The sequence below is a fragment of the Clytia hemisphaerica genome, unplaced genomic scaffold (genome assembly GCF_902728285.1).
Source record: "Clytia hemisphaerica strain Z4C2 unplaced genomic scaffold, Clytia hemisphaerica genome assembly, whole genome shotgun sequence".
In the NCBI taxonomy this organism is placed as follows: domain Eukaryota; kingdom Metazoa; phylum Cnidaria; class Hydrozoa; order Leptothecata; family Clytiidae; genus Clytia; species Clytia hemisphaerica.
The window spans coordinates 301,878-319,387 of NW_027103638.1; the positions used below are offsets into that span (position 1 = coordinate 301,878).

At 36.6% G+C, this 17,510-nt stretch overlaps 2 protein-coding genes across 2 annotated transcripts in view; one reads left to right on the forward strand and one right to left on the reverse strand.

The window, feature by feature from the left end:
- Nucleotides 1-5,727, reverse strand: part of LOC136802741 (uncharacterized) — a 30,902-nt gene extending 25,175 nt beyond the window's left edge. The window contains exon 1 of the mRNA XM_067059492.1: nucleotides 5,481-5,727. Within this exon, the coding sequence (XP_066915593.1) occupies nucleotides 5,481-5,517 (37 nt within the window). The 5' untranslated portion in view covers nucleotides 5,518-5,727. The remainder of the gene's footprint in view (nucleotides 1-5,480) is intronic.
- A 264-nt stretch (nucleotides 5,728-5,991) lies between these two features.
- LOC136802731 (proteasome subunit beta type-6-like) lies at nucleotides 5,992-17,297 on the forward strand. The gene is made up of 6 exons (XM_067059481.1): nucleotides 5,992-6,122; nucleotides 15,710-15,777; nucleotides 15,977-16,108; nucleotides 16,317-16,446; nucleotides 16,760-16,904; nucleotides 17,033-17,297. Exons 1-6 carry the CDS (start codon nucleotides 6,000-6,002, stop codon nucleotides 17,167-17,169), a joined length of 735 nt encoding a protein of 244 aa, XP_066915582.1. The 5' UTR covers nucleotides 5,992-5,999; the 3' UTR covers nucleotides 17,170-17,297.
- The last annotated feature ends 213 nt before the right edge of the window (nucleotides 17,298-17,510 follow it).

Here is a 17,510-nt window from a genome sequence, read left to right on the forward strand (position 1 = left end):
AATGGTAAATGCGCTTGGGAAATTGGGATTAGATTCAGACTTGTAAACAAACGAAATCATCTATGTAACTCAAAAAAACTCTATATTGATATAACGAAACTTCTATCAAACTCTGTTCATTGCTTAGTAAACCTGGCAAGGGAGTTGCATCCCAACTTACAATAACTTACTATTCTTTTTTTATCCTCCCCAATTACCCTTATACTTTAGTAAGAAATCTTTCAGTTTTTTGTTTTCACTTTTCAATAGGTTTAAGTAGGTTCAAGGAGCCAACAAAAGCTTTTCTATCCCAAATTTTAGAAAAAAATCAAGGTTAGTATAAGGGTGGTATATGGATTTATATGGGCGGTGATATCTACTACAAGGTACTAAAGGGTGGTATAAGGATTCGAATTGGTGGTAATAGCTACTACATGGTAGTAAAAGGGGTGGTCCCCTAAAAAGAATCCCAGAAAAAACCATGTACTAAAAAAGGGTGGTGGTCCCAGATTTTTTAAAAATTACCGAAAATCAGTTTATTACCCCATGGGTTACTACACTGAACATGTACCCCCCCCCCTGTGTCAATGGTGATAATTATTATTATGATGTATACAAGCTCACAGGCCCGAGGTGGACCTCTACGAACCGATTTCTAATTACAATATTAATATGTCAAGTATCTTAGTTGGTGTTTTTCCCACGCTTTGTTTAGGCTTTCTTTAAACAATTTGATTGAGGTCGACTCGATGACAAATCGTGGTAGTGCATTCCATGTTGGGATCGATCTATAGTAGAAAGATTTCGTCTGAGCCCCACGAAAACCATCATCAGCAAAGTTTGGAACAAATTCATGATCATGGAATCTGGTTGGACGGGATTTTTTAACAAACTTGTTCCGAGTTGTCTGTGGGTCGTAAAAATGAATATGCTTATATATTTGCACCATATCACTGAAAAGCCTTCTGAACTCAAGAGATGGAAGCTTGAGTCTTTTTAAACGTTCTTCGTAGTGGAGATTACGATATTGAGGAGTCAGTCTTGTCGCCCGTCTTTGAACACCTTCAATCAAGTTTATACTACGACGTAATTTTGGCTGCCATACTGATTGTGCATATTCCAAGTGAGGTCTGACAAAGGTGGTGTACAGAGTACAAAGTGCCGAAGGACTCAAGTCGTTAAAACTTCTTTTGATAACTCCAAGGATTGAATTTGCTTTGTTAACCTGTTTGGATATATGCTCCTCGAAAGTTAGTTCCGAATCGATCAAGATGCCGAGGTCTTTTTCTTCAAAAACATGTTCAAGTTCATTACCTCCAAGCTGGTATCTGTGTGCATGCTTGATGTTGGCGAATTTACCTATTGTTAAGACATGACATTTATCAGGATGGAACGTGAGTAGCCAATCCTGAGACCACTTTTCCATTTCATCGATATCTCTTTGTACAACGATAGAGTCTTCTACCGAATCTATAGTCTTCACTATTTTCGTGTCATCAGCGAAGAGAAATGCATCCGAAACTACTTTGTCTGGCAAATCATTGATGTAAATGACAAATAGCAGAGGTCCAAGTACACTTCCTTGAGGAATCCCACTTATGACAGGGTTAGTTGTTGATTTGGCTGAGTTGACTTTGACCAGCTGCTTGCGATCTGACAAAAACGATGTTATCCAGTTTAGTAGACTTCCACCTACTCCGTAACATTCCAGTTTTTTCTTTAACCTCCTGTGAGGGACGGTGTCAAACGCTTTTGCAAAATCAAAATAGATGCAATCGACAACTTTGCCTTCTGCCATCGTTTCACAACATTGGTCAATGTAGTAAAGAAGTTGAGTGACTGTTGATCGCTTACCAATAAAACCGTACTGTTTTTCAGATAAAAGATTTTCTTCCACAAGATGATCCATAATTGCTTTTCGTAGCACTGACTCCATCATTTTGCATACTATAGATGTTAAACTGACTGGACGGTAGTTTATGGCTAGGTTGTGAGCACCCTTGTTCTTGTAGATTGGCGTGACATGCGCCATCTTCCAGTCCTCAGGTAATACGCTATCTTCTAATGTTTTGTTCATAATTATCTTCAGCGGTTCTGCAACGAAGTCAACTAGTTCCTTCAGCATCAACGGATGAATCTCATCTGGTCCAAATGATTTGCTGGGGTCAAGCTGCTTGATCTGTCTTATTATTGTTTCTAGAGAAATTTCAGGGATATCGATCATCGTATCTGTTCTTTTATCAAATGAAGGTAATTGTCCGTTTGGCTCATTCGTAAATACACCACAAAATTGCTTTTGTAGGATATTTGCCTTTTCTATGTCTTCATGCTTCAATGATTCTTTGTTGTCCTCCGACTCCAGAAGAGATGCAACTCGGCTTGTCGACTTCAATTGATTTCTTACATGCGACCAAAATCGCTTCGGGTTGTTCTTTGCCGATCTGCTAATTTCTCGTTCATGGTTTCTACGCGTGCGTCTCATTATACTGTTGACTCGGTTTCGCGCCGAAACATATTTTGCTCTATTGAACTCCTTGTCAGCATCCGAAGAATTAATCCACTTCCTATGTAGGCGATCTTTTATCCTGATTTCATTTCGAATATCTTCCCCTATCGGAATATTTCCTTTTTTCTTCCAGAAGGAATTTCCAACTTCTTTTAGCGGGACGAATCGGCTCTTTAGATCGTTTAGATCAGTTTTGAACTGTTCCCAGAGCTCACATACTGTCTTTCCGTTTGATGTCACGATAAAGTCTTGCGTCCAATTAGCCGCTCGAAGAAAGCGTCGCATTCCCTGGAAGTTAGCTGAATTGTAGGAATACTTTTGGCAACTTGGCTTCTGCTCAGCACAACACTTGAAGTCAAAGACAAGTACACTGTGGTCACCTTTTCCAAGTGGACTAAGATATTTGAGATTGTTGACTTGGTTATATTCACTGGTTAGAATGAGGTCTACTAGAGACGGATCGTCTGTTCCTCTACATCTCGTCGGCTCTTTGACGTATTGGTAAATAATAATGCCACCCATTGAAGAATCATATTCTGGTTTTCATATTATTAGATGCTGTTTTAGAGCTTTAGAGCTAGCTCATGATTATTCCTATATTTTCATTTGGGCAGGTCTAAAACGCCTAATACCTACTACCTAATACTTACTACCTAAAACTTAATATTTACTGTATTGATTGCTCGAAAATACCTTTAAAATAATCAGCATGCCAAATTTGACCAAATCTGAAAATTTGGTGTTGAAAAAATTTCAATTTTTTGTTATATAGCGTTTTGAAGACATGAAAATATTTTCTCTTTTTTTCTCGTCACTTTATTTTCCCGCGCTTTTTCTATAAAGTTTACAGACTACACACATTTTGTCGAGACACACTTTTTGTAGGAGAATAATATTTCACTTGCTCGTTCATATTAGTTTTATTTATAAGAATCAGTTGAGATGATAAAGCCCTACAAACCTATCTCAAGAAGTAGTATGACACTATACTCGATATGATGCAGATAAATACAAAAATAATACAATTAATGACCTATATTTAATCTCAAAGAGCGTTTTAAATAACGTTTTAGCCATTCAGATCTTTATAAAGGAGACAGGGGTATATAAGAATGACTGTTTTAGATATTTACGCATGTTCTTATAATTAAATCAAAGCCATTAGAAAGAGCAGGAAAAGGGAAGAAAAACTAAGGTAATGACCTTTTGCTTTGTACTTATATGAGGCGAAGAAAATATTTACTTAATGCAAATATTTAAATATTCTTTTGGATAACACATTCAAATTCCATGAAACCAATTTTCTTAGAATAGAGATTTCGAACAGGCGAAGGCAAGGAGAGCCAGGGCCTGTCTGGCCTGTAAAGTATCCAAACGGATTAGGTAGTAAGTAGTAAGTATTAGGTATTAAGTAGTAGGTATTAGGCGTTTTAGACCTCCCCATTTTCATTCCTAGAACTTTTGCAAAAAAACTAAAATTGAAAAAATGCATTTTTTACTACTCTATTCACATACCTTAATTCCATTTATTTTTGTGCGCCTTTTAATTTCGCGCAGAATACGTGCGCGAAAATAAAAGGCGCGCAAAATAGGCCTATTTTCGCGCACTTAGCCGCGCGAAAATAAAAGGTGCGGGAATTAGTGATTGTTCTAAACGTGTAGAAATCTCATCTTAGGTCTCTTTTAATAAAATGGAACCTAGATTCATGATAAAAATGCCTCTGGGATGTAAAATCTAGTTTGAATACACACTTAATAAAGTGAGTAAAACTCATTTTAAATAGTCAAAAACACTAAAAAAATAACCCAGAAATTGCAAGATGTGCGAAAATTAAAGGATGCACGAATAATCTATTTTACAAACTGCGTGAAAATTTAAGGCGCAAAAATTAGAGGCGCGAAATTAGAGGCGCGCGAAATTAACGGAATTAAGGTACTGAATTTGTAGGTTCGGCAAAATTCTTCCATCTTCTACACTATGTCCAGACGATCTCAATCGAACGGAATCGACGATCGAACCAGTTGAACCAAATCCAACGCAATCGACCGATTGAAATTCGATTGTCGAACGCAATCGAATCTCAATACACCGTTTAGGAGTCTCGCTATTTTCACAGTACTCCATTGCAGAGGCCGGTAAAAATGGTAGGTAAAAATGTGCACTTTAGTACTGTGAAAGGTTAGATGAATGTAAACATTGTGAATTTTTTTTTTCTCCTTTAAAGAGAATGATTTAGATATTTGAACATGATATCAATGATAATTTTATAAGTCTCTCCTGAAAATTTCACAAAAATTCATCAAGAGGAAAAGAAGTTATGATCAAAAGGAGTTCTTTACCTACCGTTTTTCTGCTATGTTTCCTTATGAGAACCAGATGTTTACCTACCGTTTTTTTACGGAGGAGAGTGAATTTTCCGTGGTCGCTAAAATCAAAACAATGGAAAATTGGATTGACGCGTGCGCAGTCGACACTCCTAAACGGTGTATTGAACGTCAAAATTCTGGGTAATATTCGATTGGTTCGATTGTTGTTCGACTGGCTGGTTCGATCGTCGATTACGTTTGATTGAGATCGTCTGGCTTTATTCTTGCAGCTTCCCAACATCCAAGCTCTCAAACATCACAAGCCGAATGAAATTACTTTCGATTTCCCGTAGAAATTATGCGATGAACAATCCGGGGGTCAATAAATCGAGGATCGAACGCAATTGAACGCAATCGAACATCAATCGAACGCAATCGAATATCAATCGAATCTGAAAATTGCGGTAATATTCGATTGAGATTTGATTGAATCTTGATTGATTTGGTCTGGTTTTTTAAGAAGAAACTGGTCATGATTTAACAACATTATTAGCTGCTTAAAACCAGCAACTAATTGCTCATTAGCAAATAAGCTGGCTGAATGAAATGTGAAAGGTGTATATGCTGACTGGCCATTATTTAACAACAATTGCTATGCTACTTTTTAGTTTCAAAAATAAATACTTACCAACTAATCGATCAGAATGTTTTGATGCTATTGACATTTTCCTTTGAAGGTTAACATCTTATTCTAAAAAGGATCTCGAATTATCGTCGGTTATGTAAGACATCAAAATTTGTTGATGTTAAGCTGGTTCGTAGAAAAAGGTTGTCAAAACCTCATCATGATCGTAATTTGTTTGGAAGAGCAACCTTCAAAATTCAAGCGCTGTTTGCTATCTTTTAGAGCAACGCTCCTCCCTTGATATTTTTCTGAAGAAATCGAAAGTGGAATTCAAAATGGAATCCCTGGTGATACTAGTAGCAATCTACAGACTTGATAAAAAGAACTTTGTTTACTTTTAAATGAAAATTAATCATAATTTGAACATTAAGTAACTATAAAATATGAAATTGTTACCATATAGGAAATCATTAAATGATATTATTAACGCAATAAAACAAAATTTGTCTGTAAATCTGAAAAAAAGAAAAAAGAAAATATTTTGCAGACCAAAGACTTTTTCAAAAAACACGCTCGCAAAGCATGCATCAGCAAAAATTCGAAAATACAAAGATGGCGGCCGCTGCAGTTCACAAAATGAACATCATGGACCAAATTTCTTCAGATCTTCACCCTGACTGGTTGAATAGTGAAGTAAAAACTGGAGTAAGTCTTTCCAATAACTTGACCCCTTATAAATATGTACTTTTACTCCTCATGCGGCCCCATCTGTGTAATTAAAATTCAGAAAAATACTACTTAGGCCAATATTTTTGGTTTTTCTGAAGGACAAAAGAGTAGGAAGCTTTACTGAAGGAGGGATAAGGCTGGGACTATCTATTCAAAAGATATGGACATAAAAAGTCACTTTTTTGGGTGATAATTAAGATTTTACTTAGAAACTTTAATTCTCTTACCCAGATCAGATCAGATCAAAACAATCAAGGAATTGATTCCTGTAACTCGAAGAAGATTGGAAAAAGCTGGGTTTTGAGTGTTTCTGATCCTAAAGTGCTATTTTTTGGTAAAAGCTATGCAATTTATGTTTGGATTTCTAGAAAGCTTATATACCCATTCATTGTCAATATATTTTTTATTTGAAAGTAATCTCTTCATGGAATAAAAAGATATAGTCAAATCTTGTACAGTGTAGACCTAAAGCTCTAAAACAGCATCTAATAACATGAAAACCAGAATATGATTCTTCAATGGGAATCAAAACTATAAAGTGCACTTACAAACATCAATTTGTCAGATCTAACAAAACTAATAACCGCACTGTCATCATCATTGACAATAAAACAAACGATTTTCTGTCAAGAGCCTTGTAAACATTCCAACAACTTCCATCGAAATGATCTGTCACAGCTCAGTCTACCATTTTTAGCGCGGTCCGAGGATTGAGCCGAGAACACTCCGCGAACTCCTGCGCGGGTGAAAACTTCAATCTGTCAATCATTTTCTCAAGCGAAGAGTACGCGAAGCGATTCTAGCTTTGCGATAGTGCCGCGGGACATCAATGGATAGTATTCAATCATCATTATCCCTTTATTTTCATTCCTAGAACTTTTGCAAAAAAAAGGAAAAATAGAAAAGTTGTATTTTTTACTGCTCTATTCACATACTGAATTTGAAAGATCTTCTATGTGGCGTTTTTTTGCAAACTTCAAAAAACTGATTTTTGTCCCGCCTTTGCGGGACTTTGGCTTAAGTGCTTGAGTGCAGCATAGGGTACAAAGTCCAAACATGCGTTTCCCGTAATTTTTGTATGAAGAGTTAGGTGTGAATTGTTGTAGGGTCATTTTTCAAAAAAATTTTGCCAAAATCGATTTTCGCATTTCGCCATTTTACCCTACGCAAACACACGTGTCACCGAACCTAACCTGAGATCAGATTGTGGTTGTTTTCTACCCACCACGCTGAAGCTCTAAAGGAATGGGTGAAAACATACAATCTGACGAATATGCTATCTCAAAATCGTTAGAACTGCATTCGTCTAAAAGGACTTGGGATGACAACAGAGTTGCGTGATTGTGTTTACGAATAGGGCGCCGTATCAGTTTATGACTTTCTGGCGCACAACACGATTCTTGTTGTAAAATTTTCCGCGGGAGGACTATTTTCCTAAGATGTATAATTTTCAAGTGCCTTCAGAGGTTTACCGTGCACGTAAGAAAATTATGAACAGCTGTTATCAGGTTAACCGAACCTCCATAGTCATTTGATTTGAGTTAATGAACGGCGTATTAAAAAATACATGATCTCTCTTTTGCACCAAGTAGGCTTTTAAATCAAAATGTGAAAAAAATCCGTAGTGGAACACACAGAGATCCCACTCGGCATGTTTTTCATGATTTTCATGATTTTTGCAAATTTGGCATTTTTCATGGTTTTTAGCATGTTTTGGATCATTTTGGCATGTTTTTCAGAGAAACATTAGGGAATTTTGTTTATATTGTCTCTTCTCTGTCCTGATATTCAGATTCATTAAAGATAGCTCAAAATAGCACTTTCAGCCCCCCAAAATTCTAAAATTTTCTCACTTGCCCAACCATGGTGGGCAACGTTAAATATCATCTTAAGTTTTCAATAAATACCATTGACAGAAATGTTAAAACAAGGATGTGTCAGGCAGGGGGATCCATCTTTTCCAATGCTTTATAGGGAGGTAGGAGATTTCCCGAAAAAAATGGGGGGTTTGGATGAAATAAAAATAGGGGGTTTAGATCCCTCCGCACACTATGTTTTTCTCCGTTCAAGCTCTACTTTATAAAACAAGTAGCCAATATTTGGAAGTTTTGTCAAGACTACATGTCACTGAACGACCTCATTATTCTTCCAGGGTTTAGACAGGTCCATGACCTCGGCAAAACACAGAGTTTTTTTAAGCACCAATTTTTAAAATGTCTCTTGCATTATAGCTTGTATTCTAGTGTCTGGATATACATGATTTTTAAATATTTCTCCTTTGGGGTCAACCTTGGTTTTTTCAGGAACAGGGCTCCCTAAGCTAAAATTTGTCTTATGCACATTTTTCTGATTCTTAGTTATATTTTTCCTACATTTCAATCAGTTATTTTCTATTTAGTTTTCCACCCTTGAAAAGACACTTTTTTTGCATCTTGAAAATCATAAACTTTTCCTATTGTCCAACCATGGTGGGCTACATTTTAAATTGCAGCCTTTGATTGATTAATAAATTCCAAGTGAAATGATTTCTACTTATGTTTGTGATATTGAGGCAATTTTCACCAGAGCATAATTTGCAAAAAGAGACTGTTGACACTGCTGTATGAGTGTTGTATCGTACAAGCTGTACAAGTTATACAGTATATATCTAATTAGTCAGAAAATTCAGGGAAACTAAGGTAAAATTATTAATCGATTTCTCATCATGTCTACATCACTGTTTTTAGGTACGGGAAACACGGGGACTTCGTTGATTAATAACTCTACTTTTTAGCATGTTTTTCATGTTTTTCCATTTAAAATTAGCATTATTTAGCATTTTTTTCTGCTCTTTTTGGCATTTTTTCATGCATGTTTTTTCAAAAATGCCAGTGGGATCTCTGAACACACGCGAATGTCTGGTGTAGTGACCTACCTTGATAGGTTTATGTTGAGCGAGGCAAAAGCCTCTTAGTTGCAAGCTTGGCAGAGAGTGCAGACGTCTTTCTTGAAGAAGAAGAAATAGTTGTAAGAGCTGAACTTTACCTGGTCAATTATTTGTGTCACTCCCTGTTTGTTGACCCCCCCCCCAAGCAATTCGACTAAGTGGGTACTACATTGGCGACGAATAGACTTATGTTACCCAGTTCCAGATGATCAACAACCTGAAATAGACTCTTGTTGTTTCCAGAGAAAAATTCCAAGCTACGCTTGCTTCCAATCGAACCATGCACATTTTGTCTCGATAAGTCAAATCCAATTCGGCTGCCAGAGGCGCTCTTGTTTCCGCCCTCCCAACCTTCAAACGCCCGAAAGACGCGGGTGCCGCCCTCAATTCGTTCGATAAATATGTCAAGAGAGCAAACATGATTTTTGATACGGAGGACATTGACGAAGATAAGAAAAAGAAAGCTCTTTTGCAACTCTGGGGTGGAGACGAAATGATTACGTTTTTTGAGCACGAAGGAAAGGTGACGACAGAAGTTACATACGCAGCCGCAATTGACAAAATCAGAAACTCCTTAGTAAAGGGGCAAATAAACAAAGTTTACCCGGTATTTAAACTATTTAACGAGATGCCACAAGGGCAGATGCCGTTCACCGAATGGTACACAAAAGTTTTGGATCAAGCAAAGCTCTGCAATTTCGCCACCTACACTGCAAAAAAAGCCGCTCGCAACGCTATGACGATGCAGACGAATAACAATAAGCTCAGGAACCATGCCCTCGTGGAGGGTGCAAATTTCGATGATTTCGTTAAATACGGAATAGCGCTAGAATCATCATTGACACAAGTGCAAAACATTGAGAAACAAGAGAGTGTTAACTGGATCGGCAGTAGAAGAGGACCAAGAAGACCAGACCCACCGAAACCGAACATCACAAGAGATTCGATCGGTAGGGGAAAGCAAACGGAAAGTTCCCCAAAAATTTGTGACTTTTGCGGATATGAACGTCGGAAAGCCCACTCAAAAGGAAAGTGTCCCGCAAAAGGGAAACGTTGCAATGATTGCAAGAAGAAGCACCATTTTGCAAAATCGCCGTATGTCCTGGTGCACCAGAAACAGATGTTAATGCCCTGGACGAATCGAGTGATTCAGACGATGAACAACTGATGGGTCGCATTTTGACTGTGAACTTCATCCCTCTGGTGAATGACCAAAATGAAATTGAAATGATTGATGTGGAAGCCAATGGTACGTGTTTGAAAATGAGAGTCGACTCCGGATGCAGAAAGACTCTGATCCCAGAAAAAGACTGTATAAATCGAAAGTGAAGCTCCGCCCGTACGGTACTAAAGACCTACTGCGAGTGAAGGGTAGAGCAAAGATCGAACTGACCACTAGCAGTGGGGCAACAGCCGAGCAACTCATTTACGTGATTGAAGGAAACCACACGGAACCGCTCTTAGGTTTAGAAGCATCATTAGAGCTTAGGTGTCTTGGAGATTCACCCAGAAGGCCGCAGAGACGCCAATGATCCAGAAACGCCAGTATACCACATCAACGAACCAGAGAAAGTCCCAACTTCAGTGACTGAAATCATCGACAAGCATCAACCTATCCTTGAGGGAATCGGCAAGTTCAATAAATCAGAAATAAACTTTGATATAGACGGATCGATCAAACCAATGATACAGAAGGAGCGGCCGATACCGTTCGCTTTCAGAAAACAAGTCACGAGCCATCTCAAAGAACTTAGAGACAATGACATCATCGAAGGCCCATTAGACCCAAGTGTTAACCTCGACTGGATCTCGAACGTTGTCATTACAAAGAAACCATCCAGGCAGATACGCATGAATTTAGACATGCGTCACGCAAATATTGCCATCAAAGAAAGCCATATTCCCGTACTGTACCTTGCGTCACAAGCTTAACGGGGCCAAAGTATTCACAAAGCTGGACATGAAACATTCATTTCACCAAATGCCACTCGGCGAGAAATCGAAAGAACTTACAAACTTTTACACGCACGATGGCATCTACCGATTTAAGCGTCTTGTCATGGGTGCTGGACCTGCCAGTCAAGAGTTCCACGAGCGTTTGCGACAAAGTATTGTAGACCTTGTTGGTGTGGAACAGATTGAAGACGATTTGCTAGTTTACGGAGAGACCCAGCATGAGCATGACCTCCATTTGAGTGCTCTACTTGATCGATTACAATCCCTCGGCTTAACACTTAGACAAGAGAAATGTGTATGAAGTGCTCCAGAAGTTATTTGGTCTGGATATAAGTTTTCCAGTGAAGGTATGTCTGCAGATCCATCGAAAGTAGAGACTGTCGTCAGACTCGCACCACCAACCAACGCAGCGAAAGTAAAAAGTTTCTTGCAGATGTGTCAATATAACGCCCTCTTTATGTTCGGAGAGCCAGAGACTTACAGTGACATTACAGCACCGTTACAAAATCTAACGCGTAAGAAAGTTCCATTCCACTGGGATCAAGCTTGTCAGGACGCATTCGACAAGCCGTTTTACGAGAAGAACGACTCATTATTCCAGAAAGTTTGCAGCCTGACGTGATAGCTCTCGCTCATGAAGAGGAAGGCTAGATTTCATCTGCCATTTTTGGTGCTTTCGAAAAATTATTTCTTGCTGGCGCGGGGTAAGCAGACGATTCTTTAGAAAGGTGATTTTATGTGTTTTGAATACTTAATATTGGAAATACTTATTAACCAAATTTAATAAATGACCCCTCATTTTTCTCACAAAGGTAAGGACTTTCAAATAAAATTAGTGTAGTTTTCAAAAATCAAGGGGAAAATTTTTGCCCTGTCCACCCTACTCTTGACAGAAAATCTTTTGTTTTACTTACTTTTATTGTCAATGATGACAGTGCCGTTATTAATTTTGTTAGATCTGACATTGATGTTTGTAAGTGCACTCTATAGTTTTGATTCCCATTGGAGAATCATATTCTGTTTTTCATGTTATTAGACTGTATTAGATGCTGTTTTAGAGCCTTAGAGAGCCAGCCTGCTGTTATATATTATATGAGAAACATAGTATTATATTCAAAATTTTTAGTATTATTTCTTCAACAGATAGATTTAGTATTATTTCTTCACTTAAGTCAAGTAAGTCAAGATATCTAAGAACAAATTTTACCACTAGAAAGCTAAAAACTTTAGCTTTCAGATGGTGTATGCTACTTACATGAAAAAATTCGCAATCTTGTTGAAAAATCGCAATTTCTTCTGTAGATTTTCAAATAAAGCAGCATGTGATAGATTGTAGCCAAATCTTACCCTTGGTTTACTAAAAAAAACTGTGATTGAAAAGATGAACAAGCTCATTAGCGATAGCCATTTGTTTCCATGTGGGTCAAGAATTTTCCGGTGCCGTAAATCATCGTTTTTTCACCTTGACGTCGAAAAACATCAATATCTTCGGAAAGAAAAGAGATATTCAGATGCAGTTTTTTTCATTTGTTTCCCTGATAATTTCTGATTGATTTAAAAAAAGAATGAAAAGATTTTAAATGATTTAAAGGTGAGTACTAATACATTGAAGTTCATTTAGGTGAATTCTTCCTTGTTGCGCCAAAAATCCTGACGAGTGCGCACCCTATCAAGAGCCTTGTAAACATTCCAACAACTTCCATCAAAATGATCTGTCACAGCTAAGTCTACCATTTTAGCGCGGTCCAAGGATTGAACCAAGAACGCTCGCAGAACACCTGCGAGCTCCCGTGCGGGTGAAAAACTTTAATCTGTCAATCATTTTCTCAAGCCAAGAGACACAAAGCGATTCTAGCTTTACGATAGTGCAGTGGATCATCAGTGGATAGTATTCAATTATCATTATCCCTTTATTTTCATTCCTAGAACTTTTGCAAAAAAAAAGGAAAAATAGAATGCTCTATCCACATACTGAATTTGAAAAATCTTCTATGTGGCGTTTTTTTGCAAACTTCAAAAAACTGACTTTTGTCCCGCTTTTGCAGGACTTTAGCCTAAGTGTTTGCGTGCAGCATAGGGTACAAAGTCCAAATATGCATTTCCTGTAATTTTTGTATGAAGAGTTAGGTCTATACTGTATAATAGTCAGTTTAGTCACACTAGCGTTTAAACACCCCTGGAAATCTTCAATGACCCCTGGATAGGAATGGAGACCTTCAATGATTTTTTTGGAAAATATTACCTGAAAAAAGCTGTCAATACCCCTGTCTGGATTAAAATTGGGCTGCAGTAATTTGTTATTCAATAGACTGTCGCATTCTCTGAAAGGATTATTGAGTTGGATTTTGTTTGACCATTGATTCTGTTTGATTGAGATTGCTGTATAACCATGATGAAGTGTAGTATAGTTTGCCAAAGCAGAAATAAATACTATTTTTTCAAACAACACTAATTTTCTCCAAAATAGGACTGTCTTTGTTAATTAAACTGTAGATACTATCTTTTTCAAAGCTAACTTGGTATAATATCAAGATATTATTGACGGTTGACTAAAATTTGCTAAAGATTTACAGGTCAAAGAAGGCAGTCTAAAGCTCCAAAAGAGCATCTAGTAACATGAAAACCAGAATATGATTCTTCAATGGGAATCATAACTATAACTATATGTACTTACAAACATAGATTTGTCAGATGTAACAAATAATAACGGCACTGTCATCATTTGACAATCAAGCAAAAGATTTTCAGTCAGAAACAAATGATGTGTCACATTTAAAGTCTACCATCTTCAAAAAGTTTTAAAAGCATTTCACGAGTCGTTCAAGGATTTGCCTAAGTTTAAAAAAGCCAGCACCGCAGAACACCTGCAAAACTCCCTCACAATTGGAAAAACTTTAATTTGTGAGTACTTTTCTCAAGCAAAGAGTACTGGAAACGTTTTAAAAACCCAAGGTATAGCCTAATTTTTGGGCCACTTTTTGTCACTGTTTTTTAATTGTTTCGTTTTTAGGGGTCTTGGGAAATCATCATTCATTTCTAATATAATGAATGAACTAAAATTATGCCCTGATGATGGTTGCGTGGAAAAGATAAACTTTAAAAATTTAAAAGAATTTTTTCTAAAGCTTAAATCTGTCATGACTTATGCTTCAACAAAGTGCGGTCCAAAAATGAGCCAATACTTAGCATTTTAGTAGGAGCAAATACTTAGCATTTGGATTTAGAAGCTTGTATCTCTCTCAATTTTTCTGCTATGACTCTAATACTTTGCACATGCCTTTTTATACCTTATAAGATCAATATACCAACATAAGCAATCACTAAAAATGGTTGTATGGTCCCATTATGAGCATGTTTTTAGCATTGGGTGTGGCTTTTTTTTAATCCACCAGCACAGTTAAGATAAACACAAAAGAACTATGATATTGATATTATGCATACTTGAGGCATTCAAAAAGATAGAAAAACCAAATTTGGCCGATATAAAGCATTCCAAGGTCCTTTTATGAGCAAAAATTTAGCATTGACTGGACTTAGAGTTCTTGAAGGCCATGTCTTTATTCTAAAATTTGAAAACCCGAAGGTTATTGTTATTTCATAGCTCATTTAGGCGCTATTTGATGCTTGGATCATCCACGAAGCTTAAAAAGTCTTTTCTGTGATCTTTGTCATAGTTAAATGGACCAAAAACGAGCAGTATTTTAGCATTTTAACGGAAAATGTTAAATATTTGCTCGATTCTGGACCCTGAAAAGGTTTTGAACATCAAATAAGTTATCATTAATGTTTGATACACAATTGAACAGAACTTCGTGAGGTTATTTTATGTTCCTAGGTCTCGAAATGAGCTGAATTTAGCAAAAATTAGACTAGTTGTAAAGTTAATTTTAGTAAGAGAAGCAGAATAAATTGCAGTATTTCCAGTGGAAAATGCTAAATTTAGCTCCAAACGGGCCCTTTAACAGCTAAAATGTTTTATTGGTGTTAATAACTTGATTATTAAACTACTTCAAAGGAAGTTATGAAGGTTTTACACCCACTCCAGCCTTTTAATTAGGTGTTTAGAAACATACTAGTAATTCTGCTGCAGTATTTTTAGTGGAAAGATGCTAAATTTAGCTCCAAACGGGCCCTTTAACAGCTCAAGTGTTATATTGGTGTTAATAACTTGATTATTCAACTATTTCAAAAGAAGTTATGGAAGTCTTATACCCAATCAAGCCTTTTACTTTGGTGTTTTGGCACTTATTGTCAATGGGGAAATAGGTGCTAAAAAAGTGCTCTAAAAAGGGCCCTACAATAGGAAAATGTGGGCCTTTTAACAATAGGCTGCTTTAGTTGCCATCCCTCTATGAGAATCATTGGTCAGATAGACAACTTCCTGGGTTTTAAGCTCTGATTTAGATCATTTTCCGAAACACATACAAATGCTAAAATTTGCTCCTAACTGGCCCCTACAACAGCTAGAATTTTGGGAAAAGAACTTTTTGGGGTCCTATCATCACTACTAACATCCTGTGAAAATTTCGGACCTCCAAGTTACCCCAATCAAAATTTAGCTTTTTTGAAAATGCCAAAAACGAAACAATTAAAAAACATGTCCCTATTTCCTGAATTAGCAATGAGACTTTTGCTGCATAGAAACATTTTAATTTAATCTATTATCTTATTTACTTTTAAGACAACCACTATGGCAGTTGAGTTTGATGGTGGTGTTGTTATTGGCGCAGACTCTAGGACAACAAGAGGGTAGGTCCATGCAAACTGGATAATCTTTTTCAGGGCTTTTGTTATTTTAATCAGATGACACAGTTTCATGTAAATTGCTTTCTTTAATATAAAATTAAACTATGAATACTTGCAGAAAAATTACCATAATTTTCAAATTATCATTGATTTGATATAAAAGTGTTTTTAAGAATTTGAAATGATTGTTTTTCTTCTCAAGGTCCTATGTTGCAAATCGAGTAACAGATAAATTGACACCAGTGACCAGTCACATTTATTGCTGTCGATCTGGGTCAGCTGCTGACACTCAAGCTATTGCTGATAAAATCCGTTATGAGCTTGATGCTTACTGGTATAAATTTTCATTTTATTCTATTTACCACTTTTTCTGTCTCAGAAATTATTCTATTGGTAAAAGATATTATCAAAAATATTTTACACTACTATTATTATACAAAATTGATTCTCTTTTATTTGAATTTCAAAAACTTTAAATACATTCAATTTCACTGAACTCTCACCAGCAGGTTTTATACTCTACATTCATAAATATAATTCAGTTTAGAGAGAGGTATCAAAGCATCAGTTAAAGAAGCAGCCAACTTGTTTAAGAATGCATGTTATGAGCAACGTGACTCTGCAAGTGCTGGTATCATTTGCGCTGGATGGGATGAACGAAATGGTGGTCAGGTATTATTGTACATTATACAATACAACATTATTTTGTATAATTTGACATTTGGATGAGTTTGAGTCAGCATAGTTTGCAATCTGTATAAAATAAGGGGGAGGTTCTCAGTGCCATCTTGATAAGGAAAAACCTTGTTAATACAGGTAAAACGCTGATTTTGAGCTGGGTAACATCAAATTGTGAAAAGGGGGAAACCTGAGGTAGGAGTGGGCTGAGCCCGAGACCCTTCCAAACTATGATTTCAGTTGATATAATAAAAAGAAACGCAAGCTTTCTCGAACCAATTATGCCTATTATGCCCTACTTTTTTAGGTGTATTCAATTCCCATTGGAGGGATGTTGGTGCGTCAACCATTCACCATCGGAGGATCTGGTAGTACTTATCTCTATGGACATTGTGATTACAATTTCAAAAAGGGAATGAGTAAAGAAGATTGTGTCAAATTTGTCATCCATGGTAAGTTTCCTGAGTAATGAATATAATGAATATTGCAGCTAGAAAATATAAGCACAAGCTAGAGATCATAAGTGACATTCTATAAACTGATTCATTTTTTCTGTTTTTTTTTTTTTTTTCATATAAAGCTGTTGCATTGGCAATCTTTCGTGATGGTGGATCTGGTGGTTGCATAAGGATTGGTATCATTACCAAAGACGGTATCGAACGACGTGTTGTTTTGAACAGTGACTTGCCTGAATTCTACCAAGGAGTTTCAAAATAATAATTTTTCTCAGTAGTTTTCACATCTAATTGTTTATTTCTAGGGTGTTGTTTCCTTATTATTTGTTTATTGTTACTTTTTTTTTTTTATTGTTATTATTTGAAAAAGATCATAGGATAACACGATTATCTTTTTGATTTCGCGCTTTACCTGTCGTAAATGAAAAAAAAGGGACTTTTGTTAGAAAAGTGTTTATATTAATAGAGGTTTGGTGAGAATTTCGTTTACACAGGAGTTGTTCGCTAAGCTCACGCAATTTGGGACCTAGCTTTGTTGTTATTATGAATGCAGAATAAAAGTTTATATCCGATTGATAACCAATATATTCTGTTCGTATTTAG